Source organism: Poecilia latipinna, unplaced genomic scaffold (assembly GCF_001443285.1).
Source record: "Poecilia latipinna isolate Pla-1442-1.1 unplaced genomic scaffold, P_latipinna-1.0 Scaffold1186, whole genome shotgun sequence".
In the NCBI taxonomy this organism is placed as follows: domain Eukaryota; kingdom Metazoa; phylum Chordata; class Actinopteri; order Cyprinodontiformes; family Poeciliidae; genus Poecilia; species Poecilia latipinna.
Genome location: NW_015113802.1, coordinates 90590 through 116142, shown reverse-complemented (window position 1 = coordinate 116142; position 25553 = coordinate 90590). Strand labels below are relative to the sequence as shown.

Below are 25553 nucleotides of genomic sequence, written 5' to 3'. Positions count from 1 at the left end.
GGGGAGATTGCTCTGTTAGAGACGCACATCTCAGCTTGAAAAATGAGGAAGGCGAGATGTGGAAGAGCTTCATACAAGGAACAGGATCTGATGCAAAACGCTTGGTGAGGAAATCAATGCATATTGTTTACAACACAACAAGGATGAGGAACAAGACCCAATGATGACCATATCTGGGTTTCGATCACTTTTGCATCTGAAAGTAACATTTGAACTCGAAATTTGTGGAAGATTGCCTACAGACCAAATGTCTAGGACAAATGTTGAGTACGTCTGTATTTCCTTTTACAGGAAACCCTGTAACGTTAATCTTCATTTATAGTTTTATTGTTTGTTTTTGTGCAACTATGCCTTGCTAATGGAGAGTTGAAGATTACTAACTTTAGGGGAGACTGGCCACTGGGGGCTTATTATGCAAAGCTTTTAAGATAAAGAACAACCAATTCTGTGGATTCTGTGGACACATATATACAGATAAAGACACCGAGTCACAGTGAGATCACAGAGAGATCTGCTGAGAACAAAAAAAAAAAAATCAAACGGCTGAAGAGGTTGAATGATAGAAAAGCAAGACTTGTGTTTTGGTACTGGGAGATGATGAAAGAGAGGAAAAGGAGAGGACAGCAGGAAGTCGTTGGGGCAGAAAAACACAAACAAGTTGAAAAGACTGAAGCACAGACAAGACAGAGCAACAAGGAGAAAGTATTGCACGCAGAGGAAAAAACAACATGGTCAAACAGCACTTAACAGGGCCATGGTACACAGCACAGAAAGTGAAAAGAGAGTGAAGTAAAGTGAATCATTTCTGTGCATCAATCTGCCATTTAACTCTGCCACTGTCAAATTACCAGCCAATTAGCTTAATGACACCTTCTAACAATCCCCCCACCCACTACTCAGTAGGTCTAAGAGCTACTTCAAATGTCTGGCTGTAAGGAAATCAGGCTAAAAAAGTCACTTTAGTGCTTCTGTCTTTCACTATAGCAGATGACGCCGGCTGACCCCGGGGCAGATACTAATGAGCAAATGGAAACCGGCAAAGAAAGCAAAGCAGAGAAAATAATGTCGGGTAGTTCTGCTTTGATTCAACATCATATACTTTCTAAAGCTTACACTTGTTGCTGTGTCACCATCGTCTTCTCAGATTTTTTGCAAAGGAATAAAGTCCAGTGACAAACCGGCTTCCTCTGTCATGACTAACATCTAAATGACAGTCTTAAATTGTCATTCACAGCATGAAATAATTCATGTCATGATCTGACTTTATTTCTCATTTCTGCTAAGTTCCATAAAATGCCCCAAACCAGTGTGTTTAATTATAAATCACATGAATGCTGTAAAAAAAATTCAAACAAACTGCATTGTAACCAACTAAATTGAACTTGAAACATTATATCAAATATCGCATCTAAGCAGTGTTTTGTGATTGAGATATTGCACAAATTTAATTCAACTGTTTAATAAATCATTTAATTATAAATCATGTCCACACTGCAAGTACACACTATATTGTGTTCATCTACCTCTTAATATCCCAATAATTTTCCTTTAGGTTTGTTGTAACATGACTAGATGCAAAAAAGACCTTCACAATGTGTGAAAACCTTTGCAAGAGACAGAACACATTGCTGCACAACTTCAAGTTTCTACCGACAGCTTTGTTATTATGCTGGTAATAAATGACCTAATGTTACATTATTTTGACTTTGATGAAGACAAATGAGTGAATCAAGCAGGACAGCTTAATTTAAAAGTGGAGAGAAGAGAGAAAAACATCAATCTTCGTGCATTTCTCTGTGGATAAATGAGAACTTTCAGGGTTTTTAGCTGCAGGTGATTTGAATCACTGACAAAGGCTTTTATTTTCCTCATCCGCTGTTCAAATGTCCATTAGGGGAAAGAGGAGAGAATTGCCCCAAATGTGTTCGATAAATAATTTCCTGTTTTTATTGCCGGCTTCGTCAGAGCAGCCAGAAACCCAGTGAGACACCAGAGACTTAAAAGACTGGGGACATGCAATTGTTACAACTGCATCGCATTTGTCTGTGCGTGTTTAATTTAAAGGCAAAGCTATCCCTAAGGAAAAGCTCCTGCACTGCATATTGATTGAAATGACATCTGAAGTTTAGCAACGGTCTCCAGCAAGCCTGCGGTTTCGTCCCTCCGGCGTGTGTTTGTGTTTTCTGTTCACTTCGTCCCAGTGAGTTTCCACCTACCTGTTCTCGGGATCCGCTCTGGTCATGGCACGTGTCACGCAAGACATCTTCAGCGGTATGCATCTCCTGTCGCCGTTCAGCGACAGGAAGGGCTGGCTGGGAGAGCCGGGAGACTGAGGCGAGGACGAGGAGAAGGAGGCGGTGGGGGGGCTGCTGGGGCGCGGAGACTCGGGAGGAGGCGTCTCCCAGCTGATCTCTGACACAGGGGAGCCCTTTTTGACATACGGCGTGGCCTCACGCATGTACTTAACTAGCAAGAGAAGACAGCACACAACTTTATTAGGAGCAAGAAAATGATCAAATGAGGCAGAAAAAATAGGAACAAATTTTTCTTTTAAAAATGTATATAAAAATATCCAAAGAAAATGTTTAGGTTTAAATTCTTAATAATGAAAAAAGGCTATTTAGATTTCATGAATTCTGCAGACTGGAAAAAGTTTGTGGAGAAGCTTAGAGTAGGATTAAGTTGTGAATCAACATATCAAGCTTTGAACGTCAGTTCCTGAAGATGAAGATGTTTGCACTAATTATAGCCTTAGGTGGTGGAATATTACTAAATAGTTAAATAATTACACGCAATCATTTCAGAGTTTTTGAGGGGAAAAACAGTTGAAAACCACAAAGACTTTTTCTTTTTTTTTTTTGCACTTACATACTACTTTGTGTGGGTTCACAACACAAAACTGCAGCAAAAAACAGTCTCCGCTAGCCGCTGCAGCTCATTGCATATGATGCAACTTTTCTTTTGGCTGCCCTATGAAGCATTAAAAATGATTTCAGCGATGTAGACAACTCGGTCGGTTATGAAGAGCTCCCGTTTGTTGCCGAGGACAAGCGTCACTGTGAAAAGATTACTGATTTCCTCCTCTATTACAATGAACTGGCACAGTCAACCCCGCCGGGTGCCAGTCTGGAACGAAAGCAGCGATCGCAAACATGCCAAAAAGCCCAAACGCCCTGCTGTCTTTTTTATCTCCCAATTAATTTGTTGCAATTTATATATTTATTTTACCTTCATCTCACCATAAAAATCCCACTGAGATCAAAATCTATTTCAGAAGAAAAAAAAAAAAAGAAAAAGCGAAGCCTGGAAAAGCACAGATCAAAAAATGGCAACATACACATCATGATATAAATCCGCAATTTTCTGATGATTTATCCGAGAAGGTCTAAGCAGAAATGCTTATAAATAATTAAGGACAGAAACAAATAAAAAAAAAGAGAAGAAGAAGAAAAAAAAAGACCTTGTGAAAGCCCTACTGCTGATCGGACATGAGCAGCTGAGGCTGCAAACCAGGGACATTCTCCAAGATAACACAGCTTTACATGTAAAATTCAAACTCCGCAACACTTGATAACGATTTTAAACCCTTCATCTCCTTATCTTGAGAGGGAAGCAAACAAGGGAAAATAACTGGTGAGGCTGGAGAAAAAGTGGGTGTTCTGCCTGCTCTGTGTATGTACCGAACGCTCCAGATGCCTGGTATGGATGTTGGATGTTTAATTGGATATCCAGCGCCAGGAATAATTGGGATCTGGCTGGTGCCATTTGTAACGCAGCTTGTGAACTATTCTGGGTGAAGAAAAATCACCATAGAATCCTTTGAGATGGCATAACAAGCCTCACTGGCAACCTGTAGAGGAAGGATGACTGACTCATAGCGTAGAGGAGGAGATGGGGACGGCTCGAGTCGTCAGTGGGCCATCTGCGACGACACGATCCAGTTACAAAGCAAGATTCATTCGCACAGACAGATTAGATTAAACGGCATTAAAAAAAAAGGCTGATACGTTTGTTGCAATGTATCAGAACAACACGGGGCAATAGATAAGAAAGCCAAAACGAAAATGTTCTGCCATCAGCTGAGGACAGACGCGTCTGGTTTTGCCTGTGAAGAGCTCCAGTCAAAGGAACATGTAGGATTTTAATTCAGACAGGGAGGAAAAACATACACAGTGTGCGCCCTGATCTGTGATGATGAAACATGATGAAGAAAAAGAAATCCATGAGCAGAAAGAGGAACATCCTTCGCAGTGAGAACATTCAGATTTTAAATGTGCACAGTGACAGAATGGAGATATAGACTGAATTGAATCACAGCTTTAAATGACAGGTGTGCTTAAAAAGTCAAGGATGCATGATTAATTTATAACATTTTTCAGATGGGGAAAAAAAACTGAAGCATTATGTAATTTAGAACAGTGGAGAGTGATCAATTTTAAAGCAGTTTAATTTAGCTCATGCATAAACTGCAACACAAAACCACGACGTCAAGTCATGGCAGCGTAAGAGTGAGCAAAACGTTTACACTAAAATGTATTTATTTTATGTATTGAGTAAGTATAGTCCTTAAAGAATTCAGAACTAACAATGTAGGCCAAATTGGATTTCAGAATAAATTTTAGCCAACGCATTTGCGCCGATTTGTGCACAGCTGCGAATAAGAATGTGTAAAGTGAAAGTCACAAGTCTACATAGTGAAACAAAAGTTTTATCATGCACACTGCAGATAGAGAACGGTGGTTAGATGAGCAGCAACAAGACACCTCCTCTAACATGAAAGCAAAGAACTAGCTTACACAAAGTATGAAGACACCTCATGGAAACCACTGTGGTTCATCAGCTTGTGTTTCATCTTTGTGGTAGATGCACAAGAGAAAAAAAACAAAAAACATGAACACCATGATGTGAGCAGAAAGCAAGCGCAATTACCTCTTCCTTTTCAGTCACACGAGCAGACAAGCGATCTCTGCTGCTCACACAAAAATCATCTTGAATTGAAACAGTATGATATTCTTGAAATAGCAATGAATATTTTTTTTTTTGGGGGGGGGGGTTACTATTCATGCTAAAGAAGGGCAGAAACAAACGATACCAGTGCATCCCATTCATAGTGCTGTGAAAGAGAGTTAAACAGCCACACCCAGGCCTGATGAGCTCCAGAGGAATCAAGAAATGTCTTAAAACAGAACCCATTAGGCAGCATGAAGTAGGCTAAAAGATGCCAAAAAGCAAAACATGATGTTCTGACCCACTGGAATCCCAGAGAAGATGAGAAACAAAATCAGCCATTGAAATCTTTCAGCCTGGAAAATGTTCACAAAGCACATTCTAAGGCTGTGGGGCGGCCAATATTCATGACTGGAGGAGACATAAAACCAGTCAGTGTTTATAATTCAGCAGTAAGATAGAGAGACTCGGGCTGGTGTGTGGAGTAGTGGTAGAGCGGCTGCTACACGCACACAGCTTATTAATCCGTAACAGTGTCCAGATTTCAATTTCCAACTCTGGTTCCTGTGCTGCATGTCTTCCTTCCTTCTCTCCCTCTGCCCATTTCCTGTCTGACCTGCAGCAAATGAAAGCCGCTATAGGCAGAAAAAGCTTTAAAAAAGAAAGAGACTGGACGATACCAGCATCCATTTACAAAACTACAGCAACAGTTGACCGTCAAGGCACAACTTAAGCTGACCCAAAAAACTTGAGGATCACCAAGACTTTTGTAAAAATATTTTGTGGATAAATGAGACAAAAGTTGAGCTGTCTCAGATGTTTGTCCAATGAGACCTTGTGGAGGTGGGAATGAAATGTTCTGGAGGTGTTTTGCTGCTTCAGGACCTGGACAAGTTGTCATCGCTGATGGAAGCTTACATTCTGCTCTGTCAAATCCTGAAAGAAACTATCCTTCTAAAGTCAGAACTTCTGACTTTAAACTCTGTGTTATGCAGCTGGACAAACATATGTAACACACCAAGAAGTAAACCCCTCAATGCCTCAAAAATAAATAAATACAAATATTTTGAGTAGCGTAGCGAAAGAGTGGATTTAAACTCGACCTTTGACCCAAGCTCATGCTCAAAACTCAACAATGTGGCTTAATTAAACTCTGCCTGAGTTGAATTAAGACTCTGTGGCTTCAAAAGACTCATTGACTTTTGGAATCAATAATAATAAGATATCAGATATAGGGGGTAATGACTTTTTCACATGAAAACCGAATATTATATTTACTCAGACTATTTTTGTCTGATAAGATTAGTTTGATAATCTGAAACTATCGACGGGGGCAAGAAAGCAACAACAGAGGCAATCTGTCAGTATGTTGAAATTATGTTTTTCTTTTTCCTTCCTAAAAAAAGAAAAATATAATTCCTATTGGGTGGAAATTTAACTGTGACCAGCTTAACTGCGCACAGATAAAAAAGCAGGAAGTGCGGGGTGAAAATAAATGGGAAGTAGTTCATGCAGTCTTCACCCTGGCAGTGTGTAGACGTGCGTGGTTCTCCCTTGGGTCATGTTTCTATTTCACTCCAACACAGCCAGCTCCACACAATAACCTCAATAGCAGAAGATAAACTTGGAGAGATTATCATGCTACTCAAGCCTTCGTTTGAAACAAGATGGCTTTGCATGTTGCATAACTCCAGCCGAAAAGATCCAAATAAGGGCCTGCCCTCCCCCATCTGTTTGACTTCATTTTCCATTTTTTTTTTTTTTTTTCCTGGCTCATGCTGGAGAAGAATGGAGCATGTGGATGCATGCATAACAAAATCTTTGTCATCAAGACTCCCTTTCTTCAATGCATTTTGAAATAAGATCAAGCTGTTAGTGGAGCCACTACAGAGACTCTTGCTCTTTTATGGACTTCTGTGCGCAGTAGTCAAATTAGCTTATGTCAATCTTTACTCTCCTTTCATTTGCATGTTCTGCAACCGATGAAATAAACGTATTTCCTGCTTTCCTGCATGGAGGTGCAGGACGTCTGTCAATATTAGTACACACACACACAAACCAACGATCAGCCTCGTTCTTTTAGAGAGTTTGTTCGTCCTCTGCTCTTAGCAAGCACACAACCTCCACTCTAAAACAACAGGTATAACTACCATATCTGTCTCTTATTTAATGGCGTTCAGGAGGACTTAATGAAGTCTGAAGTCATAGTACTTTCTACCAGATGCTTCGAATGCAATTTTGTCTCGGTGAGAAAATACACCACAGGTGGATGGAGGCCTCCTCTCATTAAAGCCCGTGGGAGAGGAGCAGAGGACGGAAAGACAACTAATCAGAGCAAAAGGAGTACAAAAGAAGAAATAGACTCCGACTGCCTAACGAAGCTTTGCAAGCCGGTGTTGATATCTGGGTACCAGACCAGCACAAAATGGGCGTTAAAAAATCCACCCTGGAGACATCTGTTGTTGAAAGACTCTGATGAAGGCGTGGAAAAACCTCATTTACTGCTGAACCTATGCCATCAAGTTGTAGGAGTGGGAATGTGGCTTTAACATGTGAAATGCATGCATAGATGAATGACACTGAAATGTGAGCATCTCAGAAAGTGATCAGGTTCACAAACAAAGACTTTTAGCAAAGCAGAAAATATGTTTACATTACGTCTTTTGAAAATTACTGGCTCAGCTTGTAATATTCTGCAATGAACAAATACAATAACTGCTGCAAACTTTTAACAAAAACAACATAATTGCTGTTCTCTTTCAAGTGGAAAAAAAAACATGATCTTGACAGTATCTTTCTGGGAAAATAATAAGCAGTGTTTGTTGCATTGCTACCAAAAAAATAAATAAAATTAAATTAAATATCCCCAAGTTCTTATTTTGAATTATTTGTTTGAAAATAAAAATAAGCTGTGATTAAAGTCTTGTGTAACAGCTCGGGACCTTGCAGCAACAAAGAGCAGGGAACATAGAAGATTTCTAAACCAGAAGTGGAGCAATCGTTGGCTGAGGAATAGTGAATCAGCAGACTGGCTGGAAATTACAGCATTACAGCCCACTAGATTTCTAAGAGCTGCTAACATTTCCAAATCCAGCAAGTCCCATGGCAGACAGAGCACAAAACCTCAAAAGGACACAACAGAGCAGCTTGACTGTATCCCGTTTATCCTTCTTGTTATCTGCTGTCTAGCTTGCTCTCACTCTCACTTGACATGTGATTGAAAATGCATTTAAATACATTACATCGCTGTGCTTAACAACCTAATTGATTTTCAAAATAGACGGCAATTAACCTATTTAACTCTGTAACAACTTCCACACCAAAGAGTGTTGCTGTCAGCATGATCTTGCATCTCGAGAAGAAGTCACAATTTTCTTCTTGTTGCTGTGCTCAAAACTAAAGGGCCACTGGTAAGATTTGATGAAGCTGACCAACAGTTGATCTCACTTAATAGCAGAAAAAGATAACAGGTTTGACTTTGTTATTTTTAACAACAGCATGACTTTGCACCCAACTATCTGCTGTGGACAAGAGATGTCTGCAGAAACTTATAAAACAACAACATACATGCATTTTGTTCTTACTTATGTAACAATTGCTTTTACTCCTTAAAAAAATGGTTTAAGAGCAGCAGAGAAGTGTGCAAATAAATCAACAATCCAGTTTATTTGCATCACATCTTGTTATCAACACTATTAACAACTAACACCTATTCTGTATTGCATTTAATCCTTTCAAAAAAATAAAAATATACAACCGTTAAATATCATTGAATTACAGCGTAGAATTATTACCAGAGCAGCTTCTAATGCCATGTCAAGTTACTAAACGCTCTGCTAACACCATATATGGTGCTTTCAGCTGCTGAAAGCCTTTTGCCCAGTGAAGAAGACCATCTCTATTTTTAAAGACTGGAAATAATAGAGACAAGCTGAAAGTACTCCGAGATTGCAGAAGAATGCCAAAGGAAATTGCCCTGAAATCTGTCTGTCTAAGATCACACCAGCCATTAGGCTCCATTAAATAGACCACTGAAGAAACCAAAACTGCTTTACAATCGCCTTGGATACTGGAGCTGGTGCTACCTGGAGACAAGCTGGCACCTAATCAACCCTCTCTGTCACTGAAGTGCAGGGGGCTGATTGTTAAAGCACTAAATGCAGAAAGGAGCATGGGTAATGTACAGGAGGCGATACGGGCTTAAAAAGTTACCACCGCATTTCATGATATATCACGCGATGACAAGGGAAGTGAGGAAAGAAAGTATTACGAATCCAACACTTTTAAGGCTGTAAATCTCCTTACTAACAAAAGGAAGGACTAATTTCGGGCAAGGTGTTATAAGGTGTCATTCATTAAAACGTGCCAACATCTGCAGCAGTTTCCATTATCAAAAATAAAAGCGCTCTCATAAAAAAGTACAAACTTAGCAGCAAAGAATGCCTGATGCATTACTTTTATTGTCGCCACAGTAAAACCAAGAGTGCTTCCCCCCATTTCCTTAATTAGCAACATTAACCACCTCACTTCCTAAAACCCAGACTCATTTGCTTTGAGAGCAGATGGTAGGTTTCACACCTCGCTCCTGTGTTTTCAGCTGTGACACAGATTCAACAGAAGTCAGTGATGTGTGACTAAAAATAAAAAAAAAAAAAACAGAAAAACTTTACTGCTCATCATCTTGGCTACAATTGTTTAAATCTAGAGTAAAATGCTCAGCTGATGTTAAATCTTCACAGTATAAAGAATTTCACATTTACAGCTACAGATAAGCTAAAAAGTGATCATTGGACGTTTTTTTTGTGTGTTTTTTTTCTCTTGAATCCAAAGTGAGGAAGCTGAGTCTTAACCACAGGTCTATGGTTTTGTTTTGGCTGTATAAAAATTTAAACACGACAAGAAGTGAGTGATTCAATCTGCCATCTTTGCCACAGTAATGATCAGTGCAACGCTGCTGTTACCATCCCTGTCTTCCACTCTGAGTCAGAACCTGAATGTAGTAACAAAGGAAGGAGATGATAGCTTTCCTGATGGCGTAAAGAGTCAGCTAGTAGACACAGTGACTGTCTCTCACCCTCAACACACCGTAACGCCCCCACCCACGCTCCCCCCCCCGACACACACACATGCACACACACTTAGGCTTCTGTCTAGACTACACTGCTGGGGCCTCAACTCTCATTGGCACAAACGAATGTGCATTCAATGAGGCACATGTTCACAGACAAATACAGGGGGACAGTCAGAATGCTGACAGTGCACGCGCGCGCGCGCAAACACACACACACACACACACACACACACACACCGACCCTCCAGCTATCAGCCAATGACAGGTTTGGCTCGTTAAGGACTCACCATAAGAGCTTACAGGACACTGACTCATTTCCTGCCTGCAGGAGCTTTGCAGGTGTTCTCTATTGTCATCTGATTTTTATTCTCCATTCACACTGCTTTCATGTGGATGCATAAAAATGTGTTGTTTGCATGAGCTAAATTATATGTGGCGAAATATTTCTTCAGGCTACTCCCGGTTCCGCTGTCTGCTTGGACAATTTCTTTCCACTGCCTTCAAGGCTTTTACATGAACTTTTTTTTTTTTTTTAACACATTTTATTAAAATAAAAAACTCTGTGTCTCTTGTAAGGATTGTACGAGATAAAGGAGAGCACATTTGGTGAAGTGGAAGGAAAAGGTCACAAGTGGGCCTGAAACTAATGATTATTTCTGTAACCGATTAGATATTTCTGATGACTAATCAATCAGACAAAATATTGGCACATTCCGTAGATTTTTCACTCAACCATGTAAGTCTTTCTCTTATACAATATTAAAAATGCAGGAAAGATGCAAATGAACAATTGAATTGTTTTCTTTAAAGGAAAACATTATTACTTAAAATGCAAAAGCAGTATTAATTAGTGAAACCAGTAAAAAAAAATTACTGATTGCATCAACATATTAAAAGTTCAGCCCTTTCTGCTAGACTTGATGTCAATACAGTTTAGGGCTAATTTGTTGGTTATGTTTGGGATTAACTAATGAATAATTGGACAGGGAAAGGTTACGTTCCTTTTGCTATCTGATTATGCATTGGATAGTAGAAGGTCTTTTTGTTTGTTTGTCTTTGAACCAGGTGAAGGTAAAATTGTCCCAGTTGATAGGTACTGGACAGAACACAGGCAAAGATTTTTTTTTTTTAACTCAAATGCAAAATGCTAACATTTTTTGTACAGTTTTGACTTAATTACTCCCCTGACTGTGTTTTTTTCAGTGTAATGGGAATTTTTTGAGTCTGTATTCTCCAGTTAATCAATTACTAAATTTGTCAACAATTATTTCCATAATCTATTACTTACTGTTGTCCTAGTGACAAGATTAAAATTTCATATTTCAATAAAAATTTAATCATATTCAGCAGCAATTGTAGCTAAGGGTTTTGGAGCCTCTATCTCTGACCAAGCTCATATTGGAACATCAACTTTCAAATCTTGCCAGAAATTCTCATTTGGATTTAGGTCTGGACATTAATGGGTCTGAATGGCCTAGTCAAAGTGAACTCATTAATGTAAAGGTGAACCATGGCTCCACTTTCAAGTTCTTCACATTTTCTCTCAAATTTTCTTCTAGGATTGTTCTGTGTTTAATTTATATTCCACTTGATTCTGATCAATGTCTTCTTCCCCTGCTGAAGAAACTTATCCACCCAGCATGATGCTGCCACTACCATGTTTCACTAAGTTCTAATTAGGGGCATCAAAGTAAAGACTTCCGAACCAAGTTCATGCTTTGTTTCCATTTAAAAAAGAAAAGTCAGGTTTTCAGATCAGATAGCATTACAATATTCGGCTTGCAAAATCAGACAGAATCTCCACGTTTGATTTGTGCAAAAAAAAAAAAAAAATGACACCATGAAACCTGCACTACCTAATTCAATATGTTTCAATCATTCATCTTAAAAGACCGTAAAGTCTATTACATACAACTGGGGTGTTTTGGTTGCAAAAACCTAATGAAACACAGTGCTAACAATAAAAGTCAGAAATGACCTTCGTGAGATTTGAAACCACATAAACCACAATCTGCATGAAAAAAGAGCAAGGCGATATCTCCCTTCTGTCTAGCTGTCACACTGATAAAGTTGCAACTGCATGACAAAACGAGGGTCTGAATGTGATGATTCAACCATGAATTTGCTGTAATTGAATTTAGGGCAGCCATTCCCGATCAACATCTTTTCACATATTGAAGTTTTCAAACTGCTCCATGATCCTGTTGTCAGGCTTAACACTGAACAGGAGGAATATATATATAAATCACGTTTGTACAATACTGCAGAGATAGAGAGCTAGTTCAGAGGTTTTCAAAGTGTGGGAGAGCTTCCCGGTTTAAAGCATTTATAATTATTTTGTGTTGGCAAGCATTCTTTTAATTTCTTACACTGTCAGACAAAAAAAAAAAAAAAAGAAGCTGGTCAGAGCTGATGACAAGATGATGGTGTAAAATACAGGTTAATCCTGAAGGAAAGAACTGTTAGAGGTTGCAAAACCTCAGAAAAGGGTTCTGCACCTACAGTTCTCGTGGGCAGGTGTCCAATCTGAGGAGATGGTTTAGATCAAAGCATATTAATGTCTTAGATCAATTAAAGTCCAGCCTTGAATCCTGTTAGGAATCTTTGACATGACAAGTTTTAATGAAAGTACAAAGACAAATATGTTCGTCCTTCCTAGAGCCAGATGCATAGCATTAGTCCTGCGTCTCTTATGGAGGCCTTATATTCTGAGTGGAGGTGTTCACATATAAAAAGTAGCCCCAAACCCCCAGAGAACATATGAAAGACTCAGTACTCGGGCAGAATAATGTTAATTAGAAAGGACATCAAACAACGTCAAAAAGCCAAAGTGTTGAAAAGAAGAGGAGCCGTCTGTGATAGCCCCCTCCTGGGGAGGTGCCTAACGATACCTCCACCTTTAAACTTCTCCTAAATGAAACATGCAGATGGAGAAAATACATCTTCAGTAGAGGCTCCTGTGGTGGTACTCCACAGTGCTGAAAGTCCCAGAGATGCTGTCTCTTTTCTCATTTTTTTCTGAGCCATTAAGCCCTCGTCAGAAGACGTTTTGACACAGCAGAGCTGGAGAAGTACAGGAGCAAATAATAAAAAAACAAACAAACAAACAAAAAAAAACGGCTGGGTTCCTCTCCCTGGCTCCAGTTTCAGGTCCTCATATCTCTCGCATTCACTGTGATGTGTCAAAACGTCACAATGGAAACTCAAACCAGGGGGTTTTATTACTGCGGCTTGCTGTACGTTGTCATTTAGGGGAGCTTGATGAGCCAGAAGCCCAGGAGCGCCTCATTATAAAACAACATGTCAAGTTGAAAAGGTGCAGCAGAAGACGGGACGGTTTCCGACTTGGTCTGACAAATTTCTGCTGCACATAAATCCAACGCTCTTTGTAACAGTAAATATTATGAACTTTTTCTTTCATTTCTCAAAGGCCATTTTGCATTGAACCAACATAACACCACTGGCTACGGTTGCTGGGAGCTGAGACATAACTACAGAACACCGACTGCTCCCCGGAGCATTTCCCAATTGGATCATCTTTTAACACAGCACAGCACAAACAGCCTGCTTGGGTGACACTTGAACAAAGAAGAGCCTCTCTGGGACTGTTAGGAGGTGCTGCAAATTGTGTGTCCTAGGTGATTCTATCAATAGCAGACTGCATTAAAAGCAGACGTGAACGCATTCAGAGCAGACTGACAACACATTCATAATCAGGTTTATTCACACTAATAATGCCTGTGTTGGTTTGGGAGGACAGAACTGAGCAGAAATGGATCTTGATCTACCATGACTTGGGGTAAGCGGCAGAGTTAATATTTTACTGATCTGTTGGTTTCTAAAAATTGTGATTCTATGAAAAACATCACTAGACTTTGGCAAGAGCACAAACTTATCTGAAACAGTAATCTGTCAGATTAAATTCAGATAAGAAAATCATGTAAGAGTTTGACTAGTGTAAAAGTGGAAATAATCTGCAGTTTTCTGGCCGATCGACGATTACGATGTTTAAAAAGTTTGACCTGCCGATTCCGATTTTAGCCAATGCCACCTTCTTTTTACTTAAATGTTGCTAAATATAGCAAGAAAGTTGCTGCGTTGGCAACAGTGGGGTGACCATTGTTTACTGCAAACGTGCAGACATGATCTGGTGGGCCAGTCTATTACTCAAGCCTCTCTTTCCTGGGAGAGCAGAAGAGGCCAGCAGCTGATTTTTAGAACTTTGCTGAGGTACAAAAGCTTGGGGGAAAAGATTGGCTTCACATATCGACCGATCATCGATCTCCCAAATTTAAGGAAATCGACACTGATAAATTTGTGCAGCCAAAGTAAAAAGTAATTGATCAAAATCACATGGAGGAAATTGGACTTTAAAGCCAAAAATAAGAACTGGTCAAGAAAAGCCTAATCAGTACATCCCAAGTTTCCAATACTAAGGTATTGTATTGCTTTTAAATATTACATTTCAAAGCCAGAAAAATAAACATTCATAACTTCTTTCCTCTGTTTCTATCATGTCTTATTTTTTTTTATTTTTTTTTTAGTAAAACCACAGCATATATTCATATTAACACAAACAAGAACTAAATGTAAAATATGTCTTCACTGAAACCAAAATCTGTGTGAACAAACCTGACAAATATTCTGATACAATAAAAGTTTCCATCAAAGATGTCAGAGGAACTGAACAGGTAACATGAGTTTTGGGTGACTATATAAAGGAGCAGGGTAACACAGCTCCCCACTTACTGCTGCACACTGCTGGTCAGCTGCCCGAAAGTACAATTATACACTTTCCCCTTACACACAAGGGGAAAGTGTCCTTGTCCTTATTTAAGTTTGCAAACCTTAATAATCAATATGACATATTTTGTAGAAGTAGTTGGGATACTTTTTGGTTGTAGGTTAGGCAATTTGTTTTTATATACTTTTGTGTAAATGATGGTGTTGATTGTTATTTGCTTCTGAATGTTATTGAAACATCAGAAAACATATCAGATGTAATGTTTGTTGCTGAGCTGACAGCTGATCCTGTGACATAGATGCCAAAATCATTTGCACATAGGTCAGGTAGTTGAACTCGAATACAAGCGGTCACTCATGCTCCATATAACACTTAGTTGTAAACGGGGCCTTTTACAAACTTGGTTGTGTAGTTGGAGCGCCGATTTAGACTGCAGAGTCAAAATTATCTGCTTGTGTCTGTGCAGTCTCTCTCCCTATCTTTGACGTTAAAGTTTCACAACTGGTCTATAAAGTGTTCATTCATTCATTGACACCTTTGGTAAAAATGGCAAAAAAGCCTTTGGAACAGCTCATCTTTGATTGCAACACCAGAACCTGACATGGCATATTTTAAATCAAAACTATAACGACCCTTCCTTTCAGCTCAGCCCACTGCTTTTCTACGATATGTAGGATCAAAATCACACTGAGCAGGCCGTGTGTTTGGTGAATCACTGATCTGGCTGTATGCTTTGAATCATTATCTTGCTGAAAAAACCCAATAGCAACCAATTTTCAGTTTTCTGGCAGAGACCACCAGATACATAATTTGAAATGTTTTGGTATTTCCAACATTTTGTGATGCTGCTGTCCGCACAGCAACTGACAGATAAACATTTCACTTCCTCAAACCTAACAGTAGACATAAATCCATCCTTTGTGCCAAGCCAAACCCACCTGCAGTGTTTGGAAAAAGAAAAAATGAATCTTAGTCACATCTAACCAAAACCATTGGTCCTAGTTAAAGTTCCAGGGAATTAAGGAAACTCAACATGTTCAGATTAGTGACAGCAATAAAGAAAACTTGTTTTCTTGCTTTCTGAACTGTAGTTATATTATGGGTACCTGTGGAAACCAGGGCCTTTGTGTCCTATTAATATCAAAGAAGACAGAAGAACATTAATCTGAATTTCCTCGAGATCAACCTAAACAATCCTGACTTTTTTGTTTGAGAAAGTATTTTAGTTAAATTTAAAATATACTTGTGATTTTTTTAAAAGTATTTTATGGAATCCAAGACACTCAAATTTAAGGTGGATACTACCTAAAAAAGAGGAATTTATATGAAGACTTTTTGCACTTCCAGAAACACTGGTTATTTCTACAGTAAGCTACACAGACATGTGTTTGATACACAGATACACAGCAGGAACGCACAGAGCAATGGCAGCTCACACACACACACGGTGCCCAAGGGACAGGTACTTATCAACTGTGTTCCCTTGATCTCTTTCCTCATGTGATACAATCTGCCTCTCTCTCAAATGTTAAACTGTGCTTCTTGCTCAGGAAGCAGTGAGGAAATATCACTCATTTTTTGGCACAGGATATCACAGACCTCGTCATGCCGACGTCAAAAAGTCAGTTTGTACCTGATACAACGCAAGCTCAGCACAATTCTCACATGTAATGGGCTCAGATCTGTCACATTTCTATATGCATATTGTCTACCTTTAGAAAATTGCATTCACCTAAAAACAGTCTCTGACTTATCTAAACACGAACCCTCTCAGTACTTTCCCTATTAAATCACACTTCAGCTTTTTGCCTTCCCACTTTCTTCTCCTTCAGTCACCCTCTCGCTTCCTCCTCTTCTTCCCTCTAATATCTGGATTACTTCCCATATGGGACCAGCTTCTCCCTCTAGACTGTAACCAATGGGTCCCCATGGTCAGGATCATCACCTTGTCTGCATGTGAGAGTGGGGCATTTTGTCTTCCCTGAAACAGGAACAAAAAGCTCAGAGACAGAGTGCAGGTCTGTTTGTTAGTAGTTATCAAGGGAGTTTACATAAGGCAGCTCATGTCATGAAAGATGTGACCGCTTTCGAGAGTTAAGTGGTGCGATCACAGAGAGGAAAGGTGAAGATGTTTGTATCATCTGACAAAATGTATTCCACAAAAACACGTTTTTACGTTCGACGCATTAAGAGAAAACAGAACATGCAGAAACCTGTATATGATATATCTGATAAACATGATGAGCCTCTGACATAAACAGCTAAGCGAGATCTGTGTCTATAAAAATCTCCAATTGTTCCTTTCAACAAAAGGCGATCAATTAGTGGCCTCTCTAATGCGGAATAAAAATTAAGCCACTATTGTGGGAAAAAGTTGAACTTTATCCCTTAGTTTCATACTCTCATGCACACCATTGGAAATGTGGTGAATAATTTAACTGCTGAGTAAAGCTGCTAACAAGAAAGAAAAAAAATCGCAGGATCTACTGAAGGACTGACTAACAATCAAGTCCAACCTAAAAGTTGCAAATTGTGTGTTCACACATGCAAAAATGTAATGTATTCTTTTGAGGAGTGACAATGAACAGGAGTGTCTCAATAAATTATAGTGTAATTTAAATGTTAATTTTATTTCACAACCTCACTTCAAAAAGTGAAACTAATATCATATAGGTTCATTCTAACCACCGTTGCTAATTCTGAGAATTATACCTCACAGCTAATGAAATATTAACTTTTTTCCATACTCAGTATAGCATATAGTTGAAACAAAAGTTTATTTAAAAAACAAAAAAACAAAAACAAACGTGGGCCGGCCGAAAAGAATGTGTTTGCGCCGCACAATAGATGAATTCACTCCTCGGTTCCCCTTTGCATAAATAACAACATCATTGAAACTGGCATGGAGGCGATCAGTCTGCGGCTCTGCTGAGGTGTTCAATGTCTGTTTGCTCAAGTATCGGCCTTAAGCTCCTCTTGACGAGCTCCACAGGGTTTAGATCAGGTGGTCAATAAAGCTCTGTGATACCGTATCCACTGGAGCAGATATCTGTACTTTTGGCAGCGTGGCCATGTGTCAAGTCCTACTGGAAAATGAAATCAGCATTCACATAAAGTTTGTCAGTAGATGGAAGCAAGAAGTGGTCTACAGTAAAGTAAGCTCTTGCTGTCCTGACTTCATATGATAAAACTTGGTGCACCAAAGCCAGCAGATGACAGTGCTCCCCAAATCATCACTGATTGTGGGAACTTCCCGTTGGACCTAAAGCAACATGGATTCGGTTTCATTCGGTTTCTTCTAAGTGGATTTGATGAAGACATGCAACAACGCTTATTTTAATTTAAAAACGAGAAGGCTTTCGACCATCTTTTTTCCTCCACAGCAAAATAAATACTTAAACAAATCCCAACAGTTGTATCTGGTTCAGGAGTGGCTTAACACAAGCAAAGCAACAGTAACATTCCAGTTACGGTGTGTTGGATCTTGAAGGACCGACTTCAAGTGATTCTGTGATTTGTGATTCTGTCCAAAATGTTTCAAAGGCTGCGGCCATCACAGTTGCTGTTGCCAAACTTTTTTTTTCTTCCACTCAATTTTCTCTTTGCAGTACTCTGTGAGAAACTAGTTTCCATACCCATGGTCTTTTGTGGCTTTCTGTCATTGAGGACATTAACGCTCTATTTTCAATTCAGCATTATTTTCCGTGATTATGTAGAAAGTTACATTTGTGTCAAAAATCTTTCAATTTCATGAAACACTAAATTCGTAGTTTTTATTAGCTCAAACAACTGAAATACATCACTCCGTGTACCTAAGACTGTGGGAGTTTTGCGTTTTGAATTGATTCACTGATGCAAATTAACTTTTCAGTGATATTCTAAATTATTAAGATTCACATGTAAGACGCGAGAAACTTGTAATCTTCCCTCGCCCCCCCCCAGGACCAGCGATCCCCTCTCTTACCTTCCAGTGTCACCTCCTTTCCTGCTCGTTTCAGCGCCTGCACAGCCTCGTCGTGCGTCGCGTCCCGTAGGTTCATTCCGTTCACGGAGAGGACGGCGTCTCCTACATACAGAGAATGGGTCTGGTCCGCTGCAAGCCCCTTGAATATCTTGCTGATGAGTATGGGCATTTTGTTCTCCTTCCCTCCTTTAATGCTTATCCCGAGTCCTCCGATGTCCTGCTTGGTCACCTTGACGCACCGCTTTCTGTTGGCGATCGCTTCGGGCACTCGCTCCGGGAGGTCCGTGAATGCGGTGCGCACGGCTTGGGGGCCGTTGTTGGAGTTGGCGTTGCTGTTGTCCAGGTAAGACCCGTTGGTAACCCCGTTGGAGCTGACGCCGTCGTTGACGCCGCAGTCCTCGCAGCTCAACGTGAGCGCCTCCTCGCTCAAGTTGGCCAAAACTTTGTGCCAGTTCTCCCGCACCAAAACCTCCACGAATCCACTTTTATGTGCCCTGGAGCCACTCGAGACTCCTACTCCCGCTGCTACCACCGCCATCTTTGGAGCATTTCTGTGAGAAAAAAAAAAAAAAAAGAAAAGAAAAAGAAAAAAGAAAGAAAAATCACATGTGAATAAGTTCCCAGCGCGTCCTCTCACACTCCCTCACTCAACTGTCTCACACACAGAAAGTCGAGTTCAGGCTGGACTTTGGTCCCTGTGAAGTTTTCCGCGGGACTTGACGCGCACGCCGCGCATCCAGCCAGAGCCCCACTCCGCTCGGGCTGCCCTCCGCTCCGCCTGCCCGGAGATCCTAAAGCTGTAGGGTGGAGTTTCTCCGGCGCTCTGCCGTCAAACGCATTTCTAAACATAAGAAACTGATCGCACTGAACTGATACGCACCCAGTTACCAAGCAGTGCAAGTGTAAGTGCAAAGAATGTGTCAGCCTCTTGCTGAAAAGCAAATGGTGATAGACTACACCGTAACACAATAAACTAAATGAATCAAAATCAAATATGTTTGGACGTTTTGTGCGTAATGTGGGCACATTAAACTCACGTACGAAAATAATATTTTTTTAGCTGTATTATTTACAACAATAACAACAACCTTGTTCTCTACTATCCAACTTTTGAGTGAGACACATCAAAAAATCGCTTAAAAGAAAACTGAGTGTGGAACAGCAGATTTAAATTTTCACGAGTCAAAACAGACAAAAATGTGCGCTACATTTAATCAAGCAGTTCAAATGTGTAAAAGTTGTCAGTTTCTTAATATTTATAACATAGGGCCGATTCCCCTATCAATAAGTGACTACATATATCATATTTGTGGTCCTTGAGGCTGCAGAAAGCATGTGAACCTTGTCGGTCTAAGGTCTTATCATTTACAAAAAGGCTTAGAGCAAAAAGGCCCAGAGAGAACGAGGATGCAAACAAATACAGCGAGACTCTGGTTAGTTTTACAGAGAGGAAAACGAAAGTGCTTCCTCTATAATTGCTGCAGTCACTTCCTTATGAATACGAAATATTAAATTTTACTTCAAAATTTTCAAAATCAAGGTGTCAACCAGAAGCTTGCATCCACCTTTGTAAAGTATTTTTTTTTAAGTAGTCGATGAAAGGTTTGCGTTGTCACACAAATGTTAAAACGATGTGACAGCGACATCTACTGGCGAGTCTACAATTAATAGCCTTTGGCGATTAATATATGTGCAGTGACACACGTTGCAACCACAAACTTAATTTAGAAGAATAATGAATGAGATGAGGTAAAATTATGTGTAGTTTTCAAATGTTGTCAATAATCAATCTAAGGCATTAGTATTCAACCGTTTTTAATAATATCCCATAATCTCAGGCTCCGTCAGAGTTCCGCCATCTTCTCACTCTGGCTGCCCTCCCTGTTCAACCTAAAGTAACACGGATCCACAGCATGATACTGCTGACACCATGCTTCTCGTTGAGAATGTTGTGTTGAGGAGAGAGTACTACTGTTTTTCTGCCCCACCTATTGTTTGGAACGTAGGTTAAATAAAGGTCCAAATTTTGCTCAATCTGAACAGAGCACCTTTTTGCACATGTTTCCTTTGCCCCTTACATTTCTTGTGATAAATTTTAATGAAGACATCAACTAATTTTCTTTTAACTGTAGCTTTATTCTTGAAGCCCTTGTGGAAAGATGACATTTGTATCATGTGATTTGTAGACAACTTCAAAGATGCTTACAATAAGAAAAAATAATAAATGAAAGTACATGAAAAGAAGGGATACCACATTCATTTTATTTTATTTTTTTTTAGGTTTCAGCAATTTTACATCCCCTTTCTGAGATCTGGATTGGCTCGTTAAATCTGAACTGTGCCAAAAGTATGAATTAATTAAGATAGAAAATAATATTACAAACTTTTTTGGTTTAATGAGGTTTGCAAGAGCTGTAGTTGATTTTGTTTTACTTTCAAGTGGAAATGAGCAATGAGATAATAGCGAATTCTTTGTTGTGGTAATTACCTAAAAAAAAAACAATAAAGAAATAAAGTGGAGTCCTATAAAAGGTGAGTGTAATTAAAAATTGGCAATGAGAGTTGCTTTAATCCTTAGCAAGCTCAGCATTTGGAGCTCAGCGTTTGTTTTCGTAGCAGCAGGAAGCAGGTGCAGAGATGAGGTGTGGTCATACAAAAACACATGGAGGCAGGATTTCTGGTTGGGAAAACTGGCTCGCTGGGACGATTAAAAGTGAGGAACACGTCTGAATAGAAATGAAACGTATGTGTGAGAAGGACGGCTTAAAGTTTCCTCTCTTGTTTTCGATTTTCTTTAGAGATTTGATAAAAAAAAAAAAAAAAATTAAACATTTTGTTTCAACTTCCTCTATCCACATTATTTCCTCTTTCTCTCTTCGTCCTTCCCACAGCGACTCTTTTTTTCCATCTGCCTTCACTTATCTGTTGGTTTCTGATTCTTTCAGTTTTGATGAGATACATTTGTTTTAGTTTTATCAATAGAAAACGACAACAACCTGGAGCATCTCAAGTAAAATTAATAGAAATATACCCTTTTCTTTAAAACTGATTCAACTTTAACGATCACCAGTTTATCTGCTTGCTTCATATCCAGTTTTATTTCATGCTGTTGCTTGTTATACAGCTGTTACTAATCCATTCTTATAGTGGATGAGTAAAGTGTGTCAACATGGGAGGAGCACATTTGCATCATTTACAGAAAAGGGAAACTAAAAGTGGCCAACATTCTTGCCACTGGCAAACACCAGTCAGTTTATACTCAGAGACAGAGGATCTCAGCTTCACCTCAGGAGCAGGTTAAGTTTGTCTTTTTTTGTCTTTTTTTTTAATTTTGCATTCTTTGTTTATGATTTAGTCAGAGGTATGTAAAAACAGCATTTAGTTGCATGCAATAAGCAAGTTAAATCCACAAGGTAATACTTCCATTGCAAACTAAAAAGTGTGCCACTTTGGGTTTGTTTACAGAATGTGTTTCCTGCATAGCGCACCTTTGGTTTTAACACAGTTTGAGGGCATATCGAGCAAATTAAAGTGAAATCTGAGGAGATGTGCTGTTGCAAACATCCACTTTAGTTTGGAACAGATTTGTCAGTGTATTTGCATGTTAGAGAAGCAGAACTCTGGAGAAATTGGGTCACTTTTGTTGAGAACTGGTGCTGCACAGAGTCGTGAAGTAGAGTGTGTTGATCTACTATTTGTTATTGTACTTATCCGAAGATAATCTAAAACATATTGCTACTTCCGTGAACTGCATTCCTCCAAGTTCTGCAGTTAATCCGTCCTACTTTTGGGTTTCCGTCAACACCAAATACCTCTTCTCGCCAGTAGGTGGCAGCAAGAGGTCGTCATTAACATGTCTGTTACAGATATGTTTGAACTATTATGCTTACTTTAGAAGAATTGAATGATCAGATGATGTTCTCTGTGCAGTTCTTTTTTAATATATATATTTTTTAGTTTAAAAAGAAATTTTATCTGAACATCTCATAAATATTTATACACATAATTTTAAAGACTTATTTTTTCATTTAAGCTGTGTAAAATGGACCTCAATAAAACAGATGCTATTATGCAAAAATATTCATACCACATGAGCTTTATCACATTTTTCATGCAGTCAGAAACTTCAATGCACTTTATTTTGAAATTACACGAATGACCAACAAAAAGATGTTGGCCTGAACTAAGAGATTTTTTCGCTTAAGTTGAGGAACTGTGCAGCTCCATCAGCCTAAAACCTGTTTTAAAAGTCTTCAAAAGGATTTTTTTCAGTAGTGTTTCTAACAGACCTTTGAAACCACAGAACAAATGTAACTATGCGATGATAAAATAAGAAAAACCAGTTGGATATATATTACACAAAAAAGGGACTTTTATACACAGATGTTTTTAATTAGGGGTATCAAGGTAGAGCTGGCTGAACTTTTCTGATTTTTATCAGTAAAGCAATTCAAAACCATGTACCATTTTCCTCTCACTTCTAAAACATCTGCTACATTGTGTTGATCTACTACAAAATAATATCACAATAACATAATAATAGTACTAAAATCCCAGAAAAAATGCATTATTGTTTGTGGCCATAACATAACACAATTTGAAAAGGTCGAAGGTATTAATATTTTTTATGACAAGTTGTAGTTTATGTGATCATCAATGTTGCCTCGGTGGTCTAAACTGTGAAAAATCTGTCCTTTAGATATGGCCACATCCAGTGATTTCCTGTCTGAGGACCAGTTCCAGTGCTCCATCTGTCTGGACATTTTCACTGATCCTGTATCTACGCCGTGTGGACACACCTTCTGTAAGGCCTGTCTGACCAGGCACTGGGCAGGCAAGCAGGAATGCCAGTGTCCACTGTGCAACAACAAGTTCGACAAAGACCTCAAACTGTCTGTCAACACCACATTCAGGGAAGTTGTGGACAACTTCAAGAAACACCATCCAACATCTGACGCTACTTCCTTGTTAAAACCCTGGGAGGTGTCATGTGACGTTTGCCCGGCGAACAAGCTCAGAGCCTCAAGAACCTGCTTGGTGTGCTTAGCCTCTTTTTGTGAAACACATTTAGAGCCTCACCTGAGAGTGGCTGCCCTACGAAGACACAAACTCTCAAATCCTGTTCCCGACCTGGAGGAGAAAATATGCAGGGAACACAACCGGATTTTGGAGTTCTTCTGCTTGAATGATCAGATGCGCCTCTGCGCCTTGTGCACAGAGCATAGCGATCATGACACAATCAGCTTGAATGAGGCATATTTAGACCAAAGATCTCACATCTGGAGGAGGAAAGAGAATATTAGACAAACGAAAAACAAAAGGAATGGAAAGGCACAAAGTAAAAAGAAAGGCAAAAGTGGGCAAGCAGAGATCGTGAAGGCTAGCCGCAGAAATATCCCAAGCCACTTTAACCCATTTAACTCTCAAAATAAAGATTTCTCCATGGTAAAAGAGATGCATGGGTTTGAAGTCGGTGGGATGGCTGGGTGGGATCTAGTAGCAATTAGAGAGTCAGATTTTGTAAGGATGCAGTTTTTACCAAACTGGGATCGTCATTGCATATTGAGATTTAAAATTCAGAGGAACACTCAAAGACTGATGATGTTGATAGATTACAGCAATGGACTGGTGCTCTTATTTGATCCAGACAATAAAATCTTGCTTCATCAATTTACCGGCTGTGGAATCCATGAAAAGGTCTTCCCGTTCTTTATCCGCACCCAGCCTGACTTTGTAACAGCATTGCAAAGTTTAAGAAGAAGAGTTGAGAGCATTTCAGGTCATTTAGAGATTTCAGACTGGTGTCTTCGATTTTTTATTATAACACTGGTATCTATTTGGATTTTACATTCCCTTCTGATAGGGCCAGATTGAAACGGATGTTCTCTGTCATCAGGTTATTTACTTAAGCCACCAATAAGAAACAAACCATATGTTAGATTTACATTGTTAACTTGGTTACTTTTTTAATATCTTTTGTTTTGGTTGAATTTTTGAACGCTTTTAAATTTCCGATTTTTTGTACTTTTGAGAGCTGATGTTTGATATTGATTGTAAAATCAATGGAAAGTGATAATTATCCAACTTTCCAACATACACAAATGCAGTCAATAAATTCGAATGTGTCTTCCTTTTGGACTTGTTTTGTCAGATTACATTTTGGAGAACGACAACCTTTTTCTTATAAGCCCACATTGGCGCATTAGACATGTTTTTACCGGGTCTGATGTCATATTCTGATCTTCAACATTGTGTTGTCATTAACTGCAGGAGAAAACATTCAGATAATGGGGTCAAAATGTGACACAACATGATCCAGATGTTTTTGCTGATGCCTTTATGGCCACAGTGTACCCATCTTCTGATAGATGGAAGATGATCCCAAAGCTCATCATCTCATAAATCAAGTTATTTAAGATGGCAGTGAGTTCACTGTGCTCCAGTAGCCAGTCACCAGCTCTCAGTCCAGCAGAGAAGCTTTGGGATGGAAAGGAAGATTTGCATCATGGACCTGCATCTGACAAATTTACTGTCATAACATGGACCAAGGACTATTTCCAACATCTTATTGAATCACTGCTGTGAAGAATTAATCAACAAATTAATGACTGGAGTAATGACTTTGTGTTGAAGAAGTCCAGTATGAAACAACCAAAACTACTGCAGTATAAAAAAACAAAGAGGGAATACTGACCATCCTGGTCAAAGGTGCAGTATGTAAGTTCATAAAAAATATATGTTTCTTCCATATTTGTTGAAACTGTTACCATGATGACCAGTATGTTATGAGACAGATAATCTGTGAAAAAAATAAATCTCCTCCACCT

The 25553-nt window shown here is 39.2% G+C and overlaps 2 protein-coding genes across 3 annotated transcripts in view; one reads left to right on the top strand and one right to left on the bottom strand.

The window, feature by feature from the left end:
- Positions 1–19670, bottom strand: part of sntb1 (syntrophin, basic 1) — a 40295-nt gene extending 20625 nt beyond the window's left edge. The window contains exons 1-3 of one of the 2 annotated variants that reach the window (XM_015053566.1): positions 19391–19670; positions 18727–19277; positions 2217–2466 (exon numbers count right to left, since the gene is read on the bottom strand). In XM_015053566.1, coding sequence (XP_014909052.1) covers positions 2217–2466; positions 18727–19277; positions 19391–19575 — 986 coding nt within the window. In that variant the 5' untranslated portion in view covers positions 19576–19670. Of the gene's footprint in view, positions 1–2216; positions 2467–18726; positions 19278–19386 lie in introns of both variants that reach the window. The other variant, XM_015053567.1, reaches the window with a different exon arrangement.
- Positions 19671–21880: 2210 nt separating this feature from the next.
- Positions 21881–24858, top strand: LOC106960453 (E3 ubiquitin/ISG15 ligase TRIM25-like). The gene is made up of 2 exons (XM_015053568.1): positions 21881–22022; positions 23426–24858. The coding sequence occupies exons 1-2, from the start codon at positions 21896–21898 to the stop codon at positions 24598–24600; spliced, it is 1302 nt and encodes a 433-aa protein (XP_014909054.1). The 5' UTR covers positions 21881–21895; the 3' UTR covers positions 24601–24858.
- The last annotated feature ends 695 nt before the right edge of the window (positions 24859–25553 follow it).